This window comes from Thamnophis elegans, chromosome 1 (assembly GCF_009769535.1).
Source record: "Thamnophis elegans isolate rThaEle1 chromosome 1, rThaEle1.pri, whole genome shotgun sequence".
Classification (NCBI taxonomy): domain Eukaryota; kingdom Metazoa; phylum Chordata; class Lepidosauria; order Squamata; family Colubridae; genus Thamnophis; species Thamnophis elegans.
In genome coordinates, this window is record NC_045541.1 from 113,484,897 (window position 1) to 113,507,301 (window position 22,405).

At 43.3% G+C, this 22,405-nt stretch overlaps 1 protein-coding gene across 1 annotated transcript; it reads right to left on the bottom strand.

Moving 5' to 3' along the window:
• Window positions 1-838: 838 nt before the first annotated feature.
• LOC116512939 (disintegrin and metalloproteinase domain-containing protein 20-like) lies at window positions 839-5,840 on the bottom strand. Its single transcript, XM_032223643.1, has 2 exons — window positions 3,810-5,840; window positions 839-2,947 (listed from the first exon to the last, which is right to left on the bottom strand). The coding sequence occupies exons 1-2, from the start codon at window positions 4,885-4,887 to the stop codon at window positions 1,839-1,841; spliced, it is 2,187 nt and encodes a 728-aa protein (XP_032079534.1). The 5' UTR covers window positions 4,888-5,840; the 3' UTR covers window positions 839-1,838.
• Window positions 5,841-22,405: the final 16,565 nt, after the last annotated feature.

Here is a 22,405-nt window from a genome sequence, read left to right on the forward strand (position 1 = left end):
CACCTAATTCCACACAATAACAGTTTAGCCAAAGAAAATAACATTAAAAGAGAAAGAAATCATCTTTTGGGCCCCTTGTTACCATTTCATTTACTTAGTGTGACATGTTTTGGATGTGACACCCTGTTTCCCCCCAAGTTAAAAATGCATCAGTAGAGCACAAGACAGAGAAGGACTGGCAGTTAAACCTAGTCGTATTGGGATCTTGGTCACCAAAGACTCACAAGGTGGCTTTAAAAAAAAGAAGAAACACCACAAGTGGAGTCACAGAGCAATGGATCAAGGAAGGAATAGATCTTTGTGCAAGGACATCCACTGCATTTGGAGCTGACTCACTGGTGGACTTTCTCCTTGTTGGTACAGTAGTCTGGATCTCGGCTGAACACAAGCACAATTGACCAGCCTTGGAAGCAAAAGGAAGGGCTGTCCAGTTAACATTCCCATTATGGTGGAGAATGGAGAGGGAGCCACACTGGGACTGTCCCCAGGAAGAAGAAAGGAAGAATCAACATGGCTGCATTTCTTTGTTTCAGGTACCATTAAAAATTGATTGATTCTTGGTTCTGGGTAAGAGCCAGAAGACAACTGGGTGGTAATTGAATGAAGGTAACCTTCTATCAGATGAAGAGCAGCAGGGAGTTGAGAGTTGGTTATATGAATGTGTTGTTCTCTTTGTCTCTCTGTTTCTCTCTCTATCTCTGAATGTATGTTTCTGTCTGTGTGTGTTTTGCAGTGTGTGAGGAATTGGTACATGGGTACACAGATGACACTGAAAGCTAATGTTTCCAGTGGGATAAAAACCTAAAAAACAATTTATTTCAAACAGATCAATCATAGTAGAACTGATGAGAAAAGTTATAACTGAATAACACAGAGGACCATGTCGGAGATGTCTTTCTCCAGTAGTCATTGAGTGCCTCCACAATACTAAACGTCCATAATAATTTCATCATTAATCTTACTGGGACAGAGTTAGAGAAAGATCGATGTGCAGTGCTGTGTTGGCAGCCCAAATTACCTATAATCAACAATGCTTCTCGATCTTTCCTTGACATCCAATGTACTGTTGGCATAGCTGTGTATTAGTCAATGTATCTGCATCTCATACATGCTTCATTTACAAGCCTATTCTGGAGAGTTCTCTTCAGTGGCCGATTGATGATCACTGCAGGTCAGTCCAGAAGCAGACTCAATCAGCAGCTTCAGATGATTCTAAAATTCATTGAAGAGTTTACTGAAGGGTTAATAAAAGTATTTATTGGGCTACAGAGAAAGCCACCTATCATTGTATATGTAGCAGTTTTTTCAGTCAATGGCTTTGGTAGGATAGGAGCAAGCAGTTTTTCATTAATCCTGAAAATAAATTCTCTGACTTCCAGAGAGAAGACACTAGTTAATCTATTATGATGACTCATTGCATTAAATCTTAGGGAGAATAAAAACATTCCAGCAGAAAAATGAAGAAGTAATAAAAAACTGATGGTGGGTTTTAATTGCACTTTCTTGCTACTACAACTTTCTGCCAGTTAATAGAAACTAGGAACCATCACACTGGGACAAGCTGCCTCTGAATTATCTCTTCTTTCCACTTTGAACTTGAAGTTTTGAGATCTAAAATTAAAACTATTTATTATTATTTAGAAATGAAAGATTTGCTTTAACTCTACTTTACATAGATTGGGGGTTTCTTCCCCTCCAAAGTAGCCAAATTCAACCTCAAAAAATGTGTCTGGGGAGACAACTTTAAGCAATGAAATTTTGGAAGTCTTTGTTTTTCAAATTGACTGTTAATTCCTGGGCTTATACTGAATGGGTTTTTCATTCTTACCAAAGATGAGTTACACTGGTGTTCCTTCATCTTTTGATTCTGTAGCATGGATTCTTCCCTGAAAATTTCCAAAAGGGTTTCTCAGCCCATTCTTGAACCAGATAACTACATCAGGAAAAAGAATTGTGAGATCAAAAACAAGGAGTATTGCAAGTACAGAAAAGATTGTCATTTCAGCTTTAGACAGTACTGTAACTGGAGGTGGCCCACTGTCGATGCTACCTCCATAGCCGCTATTTCTGCAGTCTGGAGGGGCCCATCCAACATCACAGTGACAGTGTTTGAGAGTGTTACAAACTCCACGATTGTGGCACATTATGACATTACAGTCATATTTCAGAATGGACACATTGACACAACTAGCCTCAATGCACAACATTTTATCGCCACAAGGAGTACCATCTCTCACGGCTCCAATATCATTTACCTTCATCCCAGTGTGATAGTCAGTGCCAGAGCAATTATCATTTTCAATGGAAGTATGAATTATTGTAGTGTGATCCTTCAAAGAAGGAATTTCTTCACTTTTACACTGGATACGGCCACACAGGCTATCCCCAGTATCATATTTCTTGTATTTTCCATGTTTAAGGCCGCAGTTGCCAAAGCGATCACCTTTATTATTCACTTCTCTAAAGCAAACTTCAAAAGCGACTCTTGCTCCACTACCGAATATCATTTTGCACTGCATATCATGAGTCGTGCAGTTCCCATGATAACAATACACGCCATCATTGCACACGGGACCATCTTGCACATGCACATCTTCTGGGCAGTACTCTGAAGTCCCATTGCAATATTCAGGGAGATCACAACTCCTAATCTTCTCTCTGCAAACAGTTCCACGTTGGCGATACTGGCAGTTAGCACAGCACAGTCCAAAGGCACAAACAGCCGTGGGGCGCAACGTACAATTACCTTGGCAGCAGGGATCTGACTTGCATTGTGTTTCTGACCCACAGTCACACTGCTCTCCCTTTTCCACTCTTTTGTTACCACAGGATTCAAACTTAAATGTTGTGTTAGTCTCTGGTGGGACAAATAAACATTCAGTGTTTCTATAATGGAAATAATCCTGGAAACTGCAGTTACTAAATTTATCAGTCTCTGCTGCAAATGGTGCCATAATGCAGTGGTCCCCAACCCCCGGTCCGCGGACCGGTGCCGGGCCGTGGAGTACCTGGCACCGGGCCGCGCAGCGGCCGGGGGACATGAACAGCTGCCCAAAGGTCCGCGCACGCGCTGGTGGAATCCCCGGGCGCTGCTGGTACCGCCGCCACCGCCGCCCCCTGCGAAACCCAAGAGCGGCTCTTCTCCTGCGAGGCGGCTGGCTGAACAGCTGCCACCACCGCGCGCCTTCCTGCCTCAGCCACTCCGTCGCTTCCAAGGAACGGCGTCAGCGGTGGCAGCTTTACTTCTGAGGCGCTGCACACTTCCCCAATAGTCGTCACAGCCCAGGTAAGAGAACGGGAACTTCCCGCCTGGCTTCCAGCCCGCACCGAAAGGGGGCCGTTGGGGTTTTTTGTGGAGCTCGGAAAGACGCGCGTCAGCTGTGCGCGTCCGCCTCCTCGGGGCCACTTTTGCCCAAGCGCCCGAGGCATCCAACCCTGGTAAGCAGGTGGTGGTTAACTGGCGCCTTTGCTGCAGGTTTTTCTGGAAGGGGCCACTGCCGCTGTCCGGAGGTGACCTTGAGCTGCTCGCTCGCTCTATGCGGGGCTGGTGGGGGCTGTGACGCTCGGAGGTGGCGCGTGTGGGAGTGAGAGGCGTGGGGACTGGCTTTCTCCGGACCGGCTTTCTCCGGGGGGGGGAGGCGAAGGACCAGGCTGCAGCGCAAATGCTCCTGGGCCGTGCGCAAAAGCTCCTGGGCCGTGCGCAAAGGCTCCAGGGAAGAGAGCCCTGTGTGCCCCTGCGCGCGCTCAGCGGGCCACGGTAAAATTATCAAAGGCTGACTGGTCCGCGGCGATAAAAAGGTTGGGGACCACTGCCATAATGCATTCACTCTTTTCACAATGACAAAATTGCTCATCATGCTGCATTCCAAGAACATGTCCCAGTTCATGAGTAAATATGACAGACATATAAAACAAACTGGGGGTTCTATAGGATTCAATAGCACTTGCCATGTAATTGTTACATATAGTACCTATATATGCAAGTCCTACTGTTAACCCAAAATCTTTATAAGCAAATAAGTGAGCAACATCATTCTTTAAAATATCAAGTAAATGGTTTGTTCTCCATTCATTAAATGATAAAAGTGTGTCATCTGCTATATGGGTAATGTCTATGAGATTTTTTTGTGACCAGATCACTAAGCCTGTTATTGACAGATGAACAGAAAGTGGATCATAAAATGAATTTGCAGTGTGAATAATATCCAAAACTTGCATCGTAATAAAAGATTCATTGCTGTGAAACTTCAAATATCGTTCATGATCAATCACAATTGCTACCTTAACATATCTTGTATGTGGCCACCAGGATTTTCCAAAAACTTCTTTGTTTCCAAGATTCTGTGTTTCAGGAGTAATGAATTCTTGATGGCTCTGTTGTTTTTCTCTTACTCCACAAGTCATTCGGGGAGCCCCTTCCTCTACTTCTAACCGAAACACATGTTGAAAGGTAGAAGATTCCTGAACTGGTTCAATTTCATAGGTCTTATTTTCCATTTGTATGAGACCTCTCAGGCCTCCTGAACATGTACTGAGGGTGACTCGAGAAGGGGACTTTCTCTGAATAAATCCATGGTAGAAACAATCATCCTTGATAAAAGGATTGTCCACCTGGAGATCTCCTGCTGTATTATAGGTGAAGAGAGGAAAGACCTTAGGGATGAAGTTCCTTCTTTGCCTGAGGAATACCACATGGGGATTTCCTTCAATGGGCAGGAGGTAGCTCACATCCTGGGGTTCTTCTTGCCCATACCTGGGAGACAGCTTCCTTGGGATGATCACGTCGTAAGAGGCATATCTGAAGCCCTGAGGAGGTGCCTGTTCAGAAGCTGCATTTTGGACAATCTTAAGCAATATCACAATCAACAGTGACAGATAGACACTCATTTTCACAGAACGAATGTAGTAACTGACCCTATTCTGGAAAAGGGAGAGAGCAAGGGAGGGAGGGAAGGAGAGGTGGGGGAGACAGACAGATTGACTTAGGGTTTTGAATTTGAAGATTTGAAAATGAGAATTCTGAACATACCAGTAGCAACGGAAATGCAATAGATTTTTGGAATGGTGGCGGAGTTTAAACAACCAATGTAGAATAACTACTGTTCATATCCTAGTGCTCTCTAACAGTAATAAACTGATATTTTCTCTAGTTGGCTCAAGGTATGAATTGAAATTCAATCATTTGAGTGGATATTGAAGTAGCCTATCACACCAGGCGATGTGTGGCTTTGTAAGAGCTCCAAATCAATAACCTGCTGAACCTTCTAATTTCTAATTCATGTTTATTTGGCTTTTGCTCCTTTCATACAGGTTATCTTTGACTATAAAAGGATCTGAGGCTTTTCCATACCAAGTGCCTCAGTCTTTGCTGTAAGAATGTTATTGGGGAGCGGGAGAGAATCTATTAAAGACCACAAAGTTGGACTCTTAGCACAAATAAACCCAATTTTAAAGGCTGAATAGACTGTTCTTTTATGTTACGTGAGAGATCAACAAGAAGAACAATTGTCCTCTTCAACAAAGATTGTGCTGGGTTCTATAAATTCTATGCATCTGATGTTCAGTGGGATCAAAAGCCTACTAAAAATAGATGCTCAACATGAATGTTTTGGCATCTTTGCTTCCTTTTTCATTATTTGTTTCCAATGGTCTGCAATTGTTGTTTTATCTCTATGTGCCTGTTGATGGCTCATTTGTTTGACTACCAAGTTTCCAAGAGTTCACTTGCACGTAGAGAATTAGCTTGATCTAGGTCTAAGATGATGACCATTTCCCCATTCAAATTATGGTTGTGTCTGTCCATGTGTTGTGGGATTAAGGAGGTTTCCGAAGAGAAGGTGTGGGAGGAGTAACCATTGGGTATTAACCTAATCTGATTGCCTATTGGAGATTGAGAAAATCTTTGGAAGCCACACCTCCTGCTGGTCCGGTGGCCACCCACTTTAACCTCAATCTTCGGCCTGATCGGAGTGTTTTTTCCTGCTCTCCTTTCTATCCGAGATTCAGGAGTTTTTTACTCTCAACAAAGCCTCAGCAAGGAATTTCAACTTAAAGCAACCTCACCTGCCTTCTGCTGTGCTCCACGCCACTCATTCAAGCCTCGGCTTGCCAGCGCGCGCGCTCAGAGTCCTGCAGGGCCACCCGATTTTTCCAAAGGGGGTGGAAGCCCAAGGAAGGCCCAGGATCACTGAAAAACTTCCAGGCGACGATCGGAGGAGTCCAGGGAAGCCGGAGAACCCAGAACCCTTCCAGGATTGCGAAGAGGGTTCCAGCGGAGGAAGGAGACTCCAGACGGCACCAGCAGTCGCCATTTTGAATCGTCGCCATCTTCGGAGCACATGGGAGCGCGTAAACAGCGTTTTGACGCCGAAAGCGCTCACGAGGCCGTAGGAAGCCGGAAGAGGCTTCCTTTCTGCTCTGCCCCGCCGGTGATCCAGGGGGAGAATTCAGGGCCTTGCCTGCCGGCAGCAGAGCCTGCAATCGATTAGAGAGCGGCGGATCCTATCCCTAGGAAGGGAATTTATTTACAGCCGGCTGCAGAAGGAGCACGTGGGTGAGCAACGAACCGTGAGTAATGGTGGAGGCGCCTAGGAGCAAAAACTCTAGGCCCAGAGCCCCGGGGGGTCCGGATCCAGAGGAAGGGCCCTCCAGAGCGAGTCCCCCTGCTCCCAGAGGCAGATCACCATCTTGGAGGGACAAAGCCAGGGCCCCCAAGAATCCATCCCCCAGGAAAGAGGCCAGAGCAACCAGGGCCTCAGCCAGGGAGTACAGGGCTACCATCAGTCCTTCTCCCCCCAGATCACGCTCCCCTTGCAGGGCCTCTGCCTGGGCTACACACAGATCACCATCCCCAGCCTCTCCATGGGGATCTCTGAGAAGGCACAGCTCCCTTTCTCCTCCTCTCTCCCCTGCTCCCTTACTGGATTCGAGAGCGGATCCTTTTGGCCGCAGAGCAGCCAGCCCAGCCCGGCCTCGCCTAGCACCTCTATCCCCTGAGCCCAGGGAATATTCCCAACCACCAGAGCTTCAACCTGCGCTGCCTGATCTAACCAGCAGCTTTCAGGATATGTTTGCCAGAGCTCTGGCCCAGGTAATGGCTTCTAGCTTAACTCAGCAGCCACAGGCTCCCAGGAGCAGGGCCCCCCAGGAACCCCCCAGGGGGCTGAGCGATCGCCCTAGCACCTTGGCTGCAAGGGAAGCCAGGTCTCCCTCCCAATCAATGGCTAGTGAGGCATCCGACCTCGAGGAAGGAGAACTAAAGGATGTGGGGTTTTCGGAGGATGAAGACCCCCCAAGCGGAGGAGGATTCCACCGTAGTGGGCCTTTCCCCCCCTCCTTATTCAGCTCCCTTTTACGCAAGGCAGTAGCCACAGCTGATCTGGACCCACCCCCGGATCCCCAACCCGCAGCTGAGTCCTCGGGCAAGGGCAAAAGCAAGAGGAAGAAGGGGCCCTTCCATAGGCCCCCCATAGCTAAGGAGGAAATCCCCACCCCAGATATGTTTATGGAGGTGCTCAAATCTCAGTGGGTAAAGCCAGGGTCCTTTCCAACTCCAGGGGGGAATGAAAGAAAGTTTTATAATCTTAACCAAGCCTTTGCCCAAGCCTTGCAGGTTCCTGAAGTGGATAACCCGGTGGCAACCTTGGCATCTTCCTCAACGGTCGTAGCAGGAGACACCGCTAATTGCCTCAAGCCTGAGGATAAGAGAGCAGACATTGTTCTGCGCAAGACATTCCAGGCCATCACCTGGGCTATCAGAGCAGCCGCCTCTGCCTCCTTTTTTAATAGGTCCACGGTCCTGTGGCTGGAGGAACTGAGGGATAGGACCCCAGCCTCTGAAGTGCGACTCCTGCAGGACATCTCCAAGATGCTTGCGGCAACGCAGTTCTCAGCGGACGCCACCTTGGACGCAGTAAAGTATGTGTCGCGTGCTATGTCGTCTTCAGTTGCTTCTAGGCGACTACTCTGGCTACGCCACTGGCAGGCGGAATCCCAGATGAAGTGGCACCTAACCGGCGCGGACTACACCGGGGACAAGTTATTCGGAACGGCGCTGGATCCTCTCCTTTGGAGGATAGAAACAAGCGGAAGATCCTCCCGTCAAGGAACAAGCGGTCGGATTTCCGCCATGCACCGTACCCTAGGAGGACCCCCTACAGACCACCTGAAGGAGACAGCCAAGGCCAGAGGTACCAATACCCCAGATTTCAGAGGCAGGGGGATAGACAATTTCAGAGCAGATTCAGGGGCCAACACCAGGGAAAGCGGCCCTTTCGTGGAGGAGGCGGTCGCCCCTTCCGCAGATTCAAGTGATCCGCCCCCGGATCACCCCATCGGCGGTCGCCTCTCCATGTTTGCAGATGCCTGGGAGCGTATCACATCGGATGAGTGGGTTCTCCAGACGGTAAGGCTCGGGCTTCGCCTGGAGTTCCGCTCCCTTCCTCCCAGTAGGTTCCGCACCTTCTCCTCCTCCTCAGACCCAAACAAGAGGGCCCTTAAGACCAAGGCCATTAAACATCTCCTCGACATCAGGGCCATCGAGAGGGTGCCAGAGGGGGAAAAAGGGTCAGGATTTTATTCAAACCTCTTCCTAGTGCTCAAAAGCTCGGGGGGTTGGAGAGCCATCCTGGACCTTAAGTTACTCAACTCCAGGGTGGTATACCGTAAATTTAAAATGGCTTCTCTAAGATCCATCCTGGAGGGCATCCGGCCGGGCGACTTCCTTGCCTCCATCGACCTTACAGAGGCATACCTGCATATCAGGATCACCCCGGAGCACCGTAAATTTCTGAGGTTCTCCCATGAGGGGAACCATTTCCAATACAGAGTCCTGCCCTTTGGGTTGGCCTCAGCTCCCAGGACTTTCACCAAGGTGCTAGCTGCAGCTGCTGGTCACCTGCGTTCCCTCCCTGTCCGTTTATTTTGCTACCTTGACGACATACTCGTCCTGGCCAGGTCCTCTGCCTCAGCTGCAAGGGATCTGAATACTACCATCGACACTCTCAGATCCCTGGGGTTCTCCATTAACCTGGAGAAAAGCCACCTCGTGCCCTCCACCAGGCTGCTTCACCTAGGGTCCATCATCGACTCGGTGGCGGGGGAGGTGTTCCTCTCTCAGGATTGTAAGGACAGCATCGTTAAGATGATTCATGAGGTTCGCAAGTCACGCTCTGTCCCTGTAGTTCTTCTTTCCAGGGTCCTGGGAAAGTTCATCTCGTGCATAGGGATCATCCCTTGGGCCCGACTGCACGCCAGGGAGCTCCAGTGGTTCCTGCTACCACATCAGAAGGCCGGGACAAGCGACGCGACCTTCAAGATCCGAGTATCACCCCAGGTGCTGCTATCCTTTCGCTGGTGGCTGTCCCCAGCTCTGAACAGAGGCTGCCTCTTCAGAGATCCACCAAGGATGACGCTCACCACTGACGCAAGCCTCTTCGGCTGGGGGGCCCACCTGGAGAACCAGATCGCCCAAGGTCGGTGGACTCCAACAGATCTAAGGCACAAAATCAACTGGTTGGAGCTCAGGGCCATCCACCTGGCCCTCCGACACTTCAAGGACATGGTCAGAGGTCAACACATCCTAGTCCTGACAGACAACGTAGCGGCCAAGGCACACGTGAACAGACAAGGAGGCACCCACTCCAAGGCGCTCTGCGACGAGGCGCTGCATCTGGGTCACTGGGCGGAGAAACACCTGGCGTCCATCAAAGCGGAGCACATCTCCGGAACAGAGAACCATCAAGCACACTGGCTAAGCAGAGAAACGATCGACAACGGAGAGTGGCAGCGCCATCCCTCGATCTTCCACAGGATCTGCGAGAGGTTCGGACATCCGACGGTGGACCTGTTTGCGACGCCGCACAACGCCCAGCTACCAAAGTTCGTCTCGAGGTTCCCGACCCCAGGAGCCATGGACACGGATGCCCTACGCTGCAGCTGGCCACCAGGTCTTCTCTACGCCTTCCCCCCCTTCCCCGGGGTTCTGAGGAGGGTGGTAGCGGAGAGGGCAGATCTGATAATGGTAGCTCCTTTTTGGCCGCGCCGCCCCTGGCTGGCAGATCTGGTGGACCTGTCCACAGCTCCTCCCTGGAGGATCCCAGCAGGGGAGGTGGCGCTCCACCAGGGATCCCTAGAGCACCCAGACCCGGAGTGGCTCCATCTGACCGTCTGGCGCTTGAGCGGGAACAACTGAGACAGGCTCAGTTCTCCGAGGAGGTCATCAAGGTGGTAGAGGCATCCCGGAGACAATCCACCACCCGCATCTACAATGCCTCGTGGGTGGCCTTCTCAGACTGGTGCCGGGGTAAAGACATCTGTCCTACGACTGCCTCGATTCCTCAGGTTCTGGACTTCCTCCAGGAGGGTCACCAGAAGGGCCTCGCCACCAGCACCCTTAGGCGTCAGATTTCCACTCTTTCCACAGTCCTAGGGGGGGTGAACACTCCCCCCTTATCTCAACACCCGGTTCTCAGGCGTTTTCTCAAAGGGGCGGTGAATTTGAAACCCTCAGCGGTCCATCGATTCCCCTCCTGGGATCTTCCCACAGTCCTCCAGGCTCTAACGGAGACTCCGTTTGAGCCTCTGAAAGAGATTTCCCTCCAGCTTCTGACCCTTAAGGTCGTTTTTCTGGTAGCCATCACTTCAGCCAGAAGGGTCTCAGAGATCAACGCCCTTTCCAGCAGAGCAGACCTCTGCACTTTCCTAGATAACAGGGTCGTCCTCAGACTAGACCACTCTTTCATGTCCAAGATCAACTCCCCCTTCCACAGAGGGTTAGAGATCATCCTTCCGGATTTCTGTCCCCATCCCTCTGGGGAGAGGGAGAAATCCTGGCATAAGTTAGATGTTAGAAGAGCCCTACGCATCTACCTGAAGCGCACGGCTCCCTTTCAACGATCAGAGGCCCTCTTCGTGTCCTTCCAGCCTTCCACCCGTGGGGCTAAGGTCTCCTCGGCCACCATCAGCAGATGGATCATAAATATGATCAATTGTAAAAAGATCAAAGAGGTCACAGTCCTCCCTTCACGATGATCATTTGTCGTGTTTTAATAGGAGACAGGTAGTCCTGAACCTATGACCACAATTGAACCGGGCTTCCGGTGGCACCGTGCTGCTCTGACAACGTCTCCTCTGAGACGTTCCAGCCCCGAGATCACGTTACATTGCCTGGACAGTGTAAATCAGTTGTCTGGCAGGTTGAAAACTCTTTCCTTGGGTGAAGAGGAAAGAGGAGAGCTGCCAAGCGTGGGTAGAGTTCCCTTAACCCCCCCAGGAGTAAATTTTAGGGTTTGGAAGGTGTGAGCCCCCCTATAGCTCGACACACTCCGCTCTCAGGATGCTCTGCTTTCCACAGATCAAAGAGCCACGACCACCCCTGCAATCAATGTTTGATCTACATTTGAGTAAGAAGCAGGCAGAGCAAATACTGGAGAGTTTCACAATTGCAGGTATTTTAAAACTTTAACTCCGTTTTACAAAAACTCCTTCTGTTAAAACTAACAAGATTGAAGTGAAAATGGTGCCGAATATTGAAGGTGTGGCTGAATCGCAACTTAACAAGCTATTACATCTTAAGTGCTTCCTAAAGTTGTTAAAAGAACTAAGAGTTTAAGATCACTCAAAACAGCATTGATTTACTAATAAGCTACAAGACTTAATAATTGGACTAAGTGGTTTGTTTGGACTTAACAATTTGGTGGAAGATAAGTTTAATTGAATAGTTGAAATGGCCTCAAAACAAGTTAGAACAACTACTTCAAAGAGCGCTGGCAGCTCTCCAGACCCGACAAATTACAGTCATTATTACCTCCCCCCATTGCAAGGCGCCTTAAAAGAACAGGCTTCTGCTTTAGAACTTAAGATAGAAGAAAAGATTACATCTGCCTTTAAGGAGGTTTCGGAGGAAATATCTGGGATCAAGGAGCTAAACCAGACTCGTAACCAGCAAATAAGAGAAGACATAGTAGAAGCCTTTAAAGATTTGACTAGCTATGTATCCTCATTGGATGATAGAGTGGAAGAAATTAACCAGTCCAATGTCAATCTAGAAAGTAAAGTTGAAGAGGTTCAAAAGAAGACTGATAAGTCAAAAGCAGAAATTACAATGATACAATATAGAGTGATGGAATTTGCTTTGAGAATAAGAGGCCTGAAAGAGAATAACCAAAAAAATCTGAAAGAGATTCTTGCAGAAGCTTTTGACCAATTAATTGGTTAACCAAGAGCTGAGTATGATTGGCAAATGGACAAAATATACTGCGTTAATTCATGGATTGCCAGACAGAAACAATTAACAAGAGATTGTAGTCTACTTTGCTACTAGGAATATAAGGAACCTGATACTACTTGGTCCTATAAAACCAAGTTGCAGATTGCAGGTCAGGAGGTGATCGTTTTGAAGGAAATTCCACCAAAAATGTTGAAATCTAGGAAAGACTATGCATTCCTAGTGGATGAACTTAAAAACCACCAGATACAATATAGATGGCAAGTTCCAGCCGGATTAGTGTGAATTACTTGGGGCAAAAACATCGTCTCAATTCAGTTTGGAAGGCCAGAGATTTTTACAGCAACGTATTAAAAGCTGGTTACCCTCCAGGATTCAGAGAAAGGGAGCAAGCAGGAGAGGCCAGACAGCAAGATACCCAAGGATCATAGGATGTGGCCCAAGCTTTGAATCTTCTTATGGAGACAGAAGGAATTATGGAGCAAAGACAAACCCGAGCGGCTACCAAACACAAGGAACAAGAATTAAAGATGCAACAAGCCCAGACAACAACTCAAGAAACTATAAACATTAACACAGAAGCCGTGGGGGGAGCCAGGCCGAAGATCAAACTACAGGATTTCCAGGTGACTTTTAAAAAGCTTCAGGGAGCTGAAGATGACAATTAAATTTTTAACCTGGAATGTTAAATGGCTTAAATGGCTTAAACTCACCACAAAAAAGGGAAAAAAACCCCACTATTTGAAACAATTTAAAAACGATGTACAAATGATCAGAAATACTTAATGAATGCAAGATTGGGACAACATTTTGTAGCTTCTGCCCTGGAGAAGAAAAATGGTATAGTTATATACTTAAGAAGGGATTTAAAGGCGGAATTAATTGAAGCAGACTCTCAAGGAAGTTATATTGCAATTGAACTACTATTAGAAGGAAAAAAGATACTCTTGCAAGAAAATGTAATCTTTTTTTATTTTTCTTTAAAAAAAAAACAAACACAAATATATCATCATTTGTCAATCATTAAGACATTGAAATACAATTTTTTTTGTTGTGTGTACCCCTCCCTCCCTCCACCCCCCCATCCCCCCTCCTCCTTCCCCCCCCGACTTCCCAGAACCCGTACACGGTATGGATTTTTAACTAACACAGTCTAAAATCTATTGAGAAAAAAGAAATAAAGAAATTAATGACATTCTAGATTGACCTTAGCTTCTTCTTACTGAACTGACTTTTAACAGTTTAAATCATTTCTGATCTTAAGCATAGGCTAACTGGAATTTCTTAGTCCCGTATTTATTTTGTATATAGTCAATCCATTTTTTCCAGTCTCGTTTATATATCTCATTTGAATGATCTTTGAGATATGCCGATATTTTAGCCATCTCGGCTAAGTTTGTTACTTTCAATGTCCATTCTTGGATTGTAGGCAAGTCTTCCTTCTTCCAATATTGCGCCACCAACAGTCTTGCTGCAGTTATCAGGTGCAGAATCAAATTGGTCTCTACCACTGTAAAGTCAGTACATATACCTAGTAAAAATAACTGAGGAATAAACTTTATCCTTCTTTTAAAAACATTTTGCATGACCCACCATATTTTTATCCAAAATGCCTTAACCTTTTGGCAGGTCCACCATATATGATAATATGTAGCATCAAGAGAACCACACCTCCAACATTTAGGCTGTACATTCGGATTCATAGAAGCCAACTTTTTAGGATCTAAATGCCATCTATAGAACATCTTGTAAAAATTTTCTCTCAGATTTTGAGCTTGTGTAAATTTCACATTTCTTACCCAGATTCTTTCCCATGTATCCAACATTATTGGTTCCTCAATATTTTGAGCCCATTTTATCATACAATCTTTAACTAATTCTGTTTCCGAATCCATCTGTATTAATACATTATATATCCTCTTTATATGCATTAAGTTTTGATCTCTTATTTGTTTAAACAGATTATCCTCAACTTGGATAAAACCAATTTTTTGATCTATTTTCCACCTAGCCTGTAATTGCCCATACTGGTAATTAGATGGGAATTACCAGATAAAAAGATACTCTTAACGGGGGTATACGCCCCCAATCAACAACAAGAAAAATTTTATAAGTTGCTCCATACCAAGTTAATACAATGGGATTTAGATCGTATATATTATTGGGTGACTGGAATGGAGTATTGGATACTGAGAAAGACAAGAAGGGTCCATTGCAAAATATTCAAACACGTGCAAGATTACCTAAGTCTTTCTTTGATATGATGGACGATATTGAGCTAAGAGACATCTGGCGGGAAAGGAATGCTAAAGAACAGGACTTTACATTTTTCTCTGATAGGCATCAATCCTTTTCTAGGATTGATTTTATATTAATCACAAATGATTTTCTTTCTAAGGTAAAGAAGAGAAAGATACGCTTGAGAGCTTTAACAGATCATAACCCAGTTTGGATGGAACCAGAATAAGGGAAGAAACCTAGAAGGTCTTGGAGGTTAAATGAAAATTTATTTAGATATGAGAAAAATGTCAATGAATGTAAAAAACTGTTGGAAGAATATTTTGCTCTTAATATGAATAAGGGAACATCTATGGAAATGGTTTGGGATGCAAGTAAAACGTACATGCGAGGAGTTTTAATAAACTTAAATAATCTCTATAGACATAGACAGGGGGCAAAATGAAAGGAATTAGAGGAAGAGATAAAGAAGAAAGAGCAGGAGCTAAGATCTAACCCAGGTAATAAGACAAAAGAGGCAATCACTTTACTACGAGTGCAATTTAATATGTTGATGTCAGATCAGGTGGCTACTAATTTATTTTATGCTAAACATAATACTTTTTGCAATGCAAATAAACCAGGTAGATGGTTAGCATATATGACGAGGAAAAAACAAAAATTTTGTACTATAGAAAAAATTGATTATAAAGGTAAAGAAGTTTATCAACAGGATATGATTAAAAAGGCTTTTTTAGAATTTTACACGAGATTGTACACTGGTGATAAAATACAAGGTTTAGACATAGATAGGTACTTGGAGAAAGAGAAAATCCCTATAGTTACGGATGAGCAAAGGGAGAGATTGAATCAACCAATAACCTCGGAGGAAATCCTCCTGGTAATTAAACAATTAAAAGTTGGGAAGGCACCTGGTATAGATGGACTGACAGTGGTTTATTATAAAAATGGTAGAACCTCTTAAGGAACTATTTAATAGAATCCAATTGTAAGGAAGGGTACCTCCATCTTTGAGAACAGACTTTATCTCCCTGATTCCAAAAGAAGCTCATGATCTTAGCCAGCCAAAAAATTATAGGCCTATATCACTACTCAATACAGGTTATAAATTTTTTGCTAAAATATTAGCAAATAGATTGATGTTAGTTATACAACAAGTGATCCAATAATGGTTCATGGGAAACGATATGGGTAAGAAACCTAAAATTTACGCAAGTCCAAAACCTGAGAGAGAATTTCTACAAGATGTTTTATAGATGGCATTAGGACCTAAAAAATTAGCTTGTATGTCTCCGAACTTACAACCTAAATGCTGGAGATGTGATTGTGCTGATGCTACATATCATCATATATGGTGGACTTGTAAAAAGGTCAAAGCATTTTGGATAAAAATATGGTGGATTATGCAAAATATTCTTAAAAAGTGGATAAAGTTTACTCCTCAGTTATTCTTGTTAGGTATAATCACAGATTACACAGTTATAGAGACTAATTTGATTCTGAACTTAACAATGGCAGCAAGACTGTTGGTGGCGCAGTACTGGAAGAAGGAAGAATGGATGTTAAAAGTAACAAACCAGAGATGGCAAAAATATCAGCATATCTCAAGGATTATTCAGATGGGAAATACAAGCTGGAATGGAGAAGATGGATTGATTACATTCAAAATAAATATGGGCCTAAGAAACTTCAGATAGCTTATGAATGAATGAGCAAGGAATGTTACAACTTATTTAAAGTTAGCTTTACAAAAGGGGAGTTAAAGTACAAGCGAGGGATGACGCTAAAGTTAGTTAGTTTATTTTAGTATATGGTTGCTAAATGTTTATACCCTGTATTTGCATTGGGAGGTTGTGGGGGGGAAGAGGGAGGGGATGAGGGATCGAGGGGGAGGGAGGGAAGGTATATAATTGTAAAACTCATTAAAAGTTTTAATTAAAAAAAATCAAACCTAAAATTTTATTTTGCACAGTAAGACAGTTGTGAATTTTGCCCCACTCTACGACTTTTCTTGTTGCAGTTGTTAAGTGAATCACTGCAGGTGTTAAGTTAGTAACACGGTTGTTAAGTGAATCTGGCTTCCTCCATTGACTTTGCTTATCTACTGTCAGAAGGTTGCAAAATGTAAGATGGTTGGACAAAGTGATCATGTGACTCCAGGACACTGCAACCATCAAAAGTATGAACCAGTTGCGAAGCATCTGAATTTTGATCATGTGACCATGGGGATGCTGCAATGGTCATAAGTGAAAAACGGTTTTAAGTCACTTTTTTCAGTGGGGTAACTTTGAATAGTCACTAAATGAACAGTTGTAAGTTGAGGACTACCTGTGTGCTGTTGAAGTACTGAAATGTATTTGTTATATTTTGTAAATGTAAAATGTTTCTGTTCCTCAGCATCTGGGTGATGACGTCAGTGCCTCACCAGCTATAAACCTCACCACATGTCGCTGGTCCCAGTGGTGTTGATGCAGTTAATAAACAAGGTGCTGCATGAGCACCTCTATAAGGGGGTCCTTGTCTACCTGAATGACATCCTCATTTACACTGAGACAATGGAGGACCACACACCCCTAGTCCACCAGGTACTGCAAAAACGTCTGGTGGCAAACCTGTACACCAAGCTGTCAAAATCTGGGTTTCACTGCACACAGCTAGACAACCTGGACTACCACATGTCAAATGAGGGCATAGAGATGGGCCCAGCCAAAGTACAAGCCATCTTAAACTGGCAGCCTCCTTGCAACTACAGACAGCTACAAAGCTTCCTAGGTTTCACAAACTTTTACAGGCAATTCATCCTCTCCTTTGCAAAGATTGCCAAACCCATGACAGACCTCCTAAAGACAGGGAGCCCAGGGAGGAAGCCCTGCCCGGGACAACCCCAACAGTGGGACCTGCAAAAAGTCATTCAAAACACTAAAAGAACTTTTTTCAAAGGAACCACTGCTGAAACCTCCTCATCCCAAACAACCCTTCATTATCCAAGCAGATGCCAGTGACATGGCAGTGGGAGCAGTGCTACTCCCAAGAAATAGCCAAGGAAAATTACAGCCCTGCACTTCCCACAAACTTATGGACACAGAGAGGCACTGGACTTCAAGGGAAAAAGAAGAAGCTTTTGCTGTAAGATGGGCACTGCTAACCTGGTGCCACATGCTGGAAGTGGGGCAGGAGGAGAGAAAACATTTGAAGTCTCGACTGACCACAAAAATCTGGAGTCCCTTAGGACCCCATGAAAACTATTGGTCAAACAAGTCCATTGGGCTCAATACTTCAGCCATTTCAACTTCATGCTGAAATGCATCCCAGGGGGAGGAATTTCCTAGCTGATGCCCTCTCCTGCATACGCCAGTAGAAATGCGAATGGGAGTAGGTAGCTATCATATCCCCAACTCAAACAGAAGCCCAAGTGACCACCAGATGACAACACCGTGACTGGCAAGATTGAACAGCAAGTGATCTAACCATTGAACACAAAATTGAACCGCTAGCAGACCCCTACTTCCATGACAACCAACATATCTTGACAAAAAGGGGACAAAACTCTACATCCCAGAGTTCCTATGCAGAGGAAGAGCCACAACATCAAATTGGCGGGCCACTTTGGGTTTTTGTTTTTTTTTTAAACAGAACTTTTTTTTTTCTTTAAAAAAAAACACAAATATGTCATCATTTGTCAATCATTAAGACATTGAAGTACAATTTTTTTTTGTTGTGTGTGCCCCTCCCTCCCTCCACCCCCCACCCCCCCTCCTCCTTCCCCCACCCCCCGACTTCCCAGAACCCGTACACGGTATGGATTTTTAACTAACACAGTCTAAAATCTATTGAGAAAAAAGAAATAAAGAAATTAATGACATTCTAGATTGACCTTAGCTTCTTCTTACTGAACTGACTTTTAACAGTTTAAATCATTTCTGATCTTAAGCATAGGCTAACTGGAATTTCTTAGTCCCGTATTTATTTTGTATATAGTCAATCCATTTTTTCCAGTCTCGTTTATATATCTCATTTGAATGATCTTTGAGATATGCCGATATTTTAGCCATCTCGGCTAAGTTTGTTACTTTCAATGTCCATTCTTGGATTGTAGGCAAGTCTTCCTTCTTCCAATATTGCGCCACCAACAGTCTTGCTGCAGTTATCAGGTGCAGAATCAAATTGGTCTCTACCACTGTAAAGTCAGTACATATACCTAGTAAAAATAACTGAGGAATAAACTTTATCCTTCTTTTAAAAACATTTTGCATGACCCACCATATTTTTATCCAAAATGCCTTAACCTTTTGGCAGGTCCACCATATATGATAATATGTAGCATCAAGAGAACCACACCTCCAACATTTAGGCTGTACATTCGGATTCATAGAAGCCAACTTTTTAGGATCTAAATGCCATCTATAGAACATCTTGTAAAAATTTTCTCTCAGATTTTGAGCTTGTGTAAATTTCACATTTCTTACCCAGATTCTTTCCCATGTATCCAACATTATTGGTTCCTCAATATTTTGAGCCCATTTTATCATACAATCTTTAACTAATTCTGTTTCCGAATCCATCTGTATTAATACATTATATATCCTCTTTATATGCATTAAGTTTTGATCTCTTATTTGTTTAAACAGATTATCCTCAACTTGGATAAAACCAATTTTTTGATCTATTTTCCACCTAGCCTGTAATTGCCCATACTGGAACCATGTTTGAACTACCTTCTCCTCTTTTAATACCTCTAAAGATTTTAATTGTAATACCCCCCTTTCCGAGGTAAGAAGCTGTCTGTAAGTAGTTCTGTCCTGTTTTTGTGCTGTATTCATATTTTCAATTGCGTGTCTAGGAATTGCCCACATGGGTATCTTGTCATTTAATTTATATTGGTATTTCTTCCAAACCCGCAATAAAGCATTTCTTAAAATATGACTTTTAAAATTCTTATCCAATTTTTTGTTGAATAACAGGTAAGCATGCCAACCAAATACCAGATCGTGTCCCTCAATATTCAATATTCTATCATTGGTTAAATGAGTCCAATCACTAATTACAGATAATGCCACTGCATCATAATATAGTTTTAAATTAGGTAGTTTCAATCCTCCTCTCTCACGTACATCTTGCATTATTTTCATCTTTACCCTCGGCTTCTTTCCTGCCCACACAAATTTGTTGATACCCTTCTGCCATTCTAAAAGGTTCGCATCTTTTTTAAGTATAGGTAACATTTGGAAAAGAAATAAAAATTTTGGTAAAATGTTCATTTTCACTGCCGCTATCCTACCCAGCAAAGATAAGTGCAATTTCTCCCATTTTTTCATCTCTGTCTGTATGCTATGCCAAAGTGGTTCATAATTATGCTTATATAATTTCCCATTTGAAGTTAAAATGTTAACTCCAAGATATTTGACTTTTTTAACTACCTCACATCCTAGCATCACTCCTAATTCTTCCTTTTGTTTAATATTCATATTTATAGCTAATATTTTGGTTTTTCCTAAGTTTATTTTAAAACCCGACACTTGACCATATTGATTAATCGTATTCATTAAAACCATACTGGATTCCTGCGGTTGTTCCAATATTATGACCAAATCATCCGCAAAAGCACGGACTCTATATTCTTGCTGCCTAATCTTGATCCCTTTTAAACCAACCAAGCCCCGTATTTTATTCAACAATACTTCCAAAGTTATAATAAACAATAATGGGGACAAAGGACAGCCCTGTCTTGTACCTTTTCCAATTTGAAAAGAGTCTGTTAAATTTCCATTGACTATAATTTGTGCTGTTTGCTGTTGGTATATTGCTTTAATTGACTGTAAAAAATTATCTCCTATCTGCATTTTTTGCAGTATCTTCAGCAGAAATTGCCAGTTAACTCGATCAAAGGCCTTCTCAGCATCCAAAAATATAAACGCAGCAGGGATCTGGTTGTTCTTTCCCAAATATTCTAATGCATTAATAATTAATCTAACATTACTTTTCATCTGTCTCCCTTGTATAAAACCTGTTTGGTCCATATGTATCAATTGTTGAATGACCAACATTAACCTATTTGCTAATATTTTAGTAAAAATTTTATAATCTACATTCATTAATGAAATAGGTCTATAATTTTTGGGTTGAGTAGTATCTTGATCTTCTTTGGGTATCAAAGATATAAACGCTGTCTTCCAAGATGGAGGGACTTTACCTTCCGTTTGAATCATATTAAATAATTCTCTAAGAGGTTCTACCATTTCTAACTGTAAGTTTTTATAGTAAACCGCTGTCAAGCCATCTGTACCTGGTGCTTTCCCTGACTTTAATTGCTTAATTACCTGCAGGATTTCCCCCGAGGTTATTGGTTGATTCAATTTTTGCCTGTGTTCTTCTCTAACTGAAGGTATTTTCTCTTTGTCTAAATATTTGTCTATGTCTAAACCATTAATTTTATCCCCTTTATACAGTTCTGTAAAAAATTCCCAGAAAGCCTTTTGAATCTCTTCCTGTTGAAACACCTCCTTCCCTCTGTAAATCAGTTTAGATATATTTCGAGTTTTCCTTTTTTTCCTAATCTGATAAGCTAACCATCTGCCAGGTTTGTTTGCATTACAAAAAGTATTGTGTTTTGCATATAATAAATTAGTAGCTACCTGGTCAGAGATCAACATGTCAAATTGAGATTTTAATATGTTAATAGCTTCCTTAACCTTTGTATCATCTGGGTTCATTGTTAACTCCAGCTCTTTTCTCTTAATTTCCTCTTCCAGTTCTGTTCGTTTTAACCCTTGCTTATTTCTATGTGTTTTATTTATATTCATCAAAACTCCTCTCATATACGCTTTGCTTGCGTCCCATACAAATTCCATAGATGTACCCTTATTCATATTCAAAACAAAATATTCAGATAGTAATTTTTTACAATCATTAATATACTTTTCATATCTAAATAAGTTTTCATTCAATCTCCAAGACCTTCTTGCCTGCACTACCCTTCCCAACTCCATCCAAACTGGGTTGTGGTCCGAAAGGACCCTAGCTGCAATCTTTGTTTTCTTGACCCTAGAAAGCAAATCATTAGTGGTTAGGATAAAATCAATCCTTGAAAGGGATTGATGCCTGTCCGAGAAAAAAGTGAAGTCATATTCCTCTGCATTTCTTTCTCGCCAAATATCTCTCAATTCAAAATCATCCATAATGTCAAAGAAAGATTTGGGTAACTTTGCTCGCGTCTTGGTATTTAGGCGGGAAATCTTCTTATCTCTCTTCTTATCACTCCATTCCAGTCACCCAATAGTATACAGGAACTATAGTCCCACTGTACTAATTTAGCATGAAGATTTCTATAGAATCTATCTTGCTGTTGATTGGGAGCATAAATTCCCAAAAGTAATGTCTTTTTCCCTTCTAAGATTAAGTCTAAAGCAATATATCTTCCGAAGGGATCTGCTTCTATTAATTCAGCTTTCATATCTTTTCTTAAGTATACAACTATACCATTCTTCTTTTCCATAGCAGAAGCTGCAAAATGTTGACCAAGTTTTGAGTTGATCAAATATTTTTGATCAGTTGACTTGATATGAGTTTCTTGCAAACAAATTACATCGTTCTTAAACTGTTTGAGATAATGAAATATTTTCTTCCTCTTCTGTGGAGAATTCAGTCCGTTGACATTCCATGTTAAAATCTTAGTTGTCATCTTTGGTTGGTTGAAGCATTTTTAGAGCTTCCTGCACGGCCTGTTTAACCTTAGGTCTAGCTCCTCCCACTGCTTCCAGATTTGTTATTGTAGTTCCTTGATCGATGGCCGATGATTGTTGATGCTGTTGCTTTTTAGCTTGTTTCTCCATACGTCTAGTAGTCATGCGGCTAGGTCTTAGTTCCATAGCACCTTGCACTTCTAGAGAAGAGAGATGCTCCATCTTGTCTGGTGGTTGTGTAGTTTGCTGTCTATCCTGTCCT

What these genes read in the sequence shown, in the direction of transcription:
- LOC116512939 (XM_032223643.1), bottom strand. Translation starts at nt 4,887, where the DNA reads ATGAGTGTCTATCTGTCACTGTTGATTGTGATATTGCTTAAGATTGTC. An exon ending in GAGTGAATGCATTATGGCAG is followed by an intron (nt 2,948 to 3,809) that starts TGGTCCCCAACC and finishes GCATTATGGCAC; the next exon opens with CATTTGCAGCAGAGACTGAT.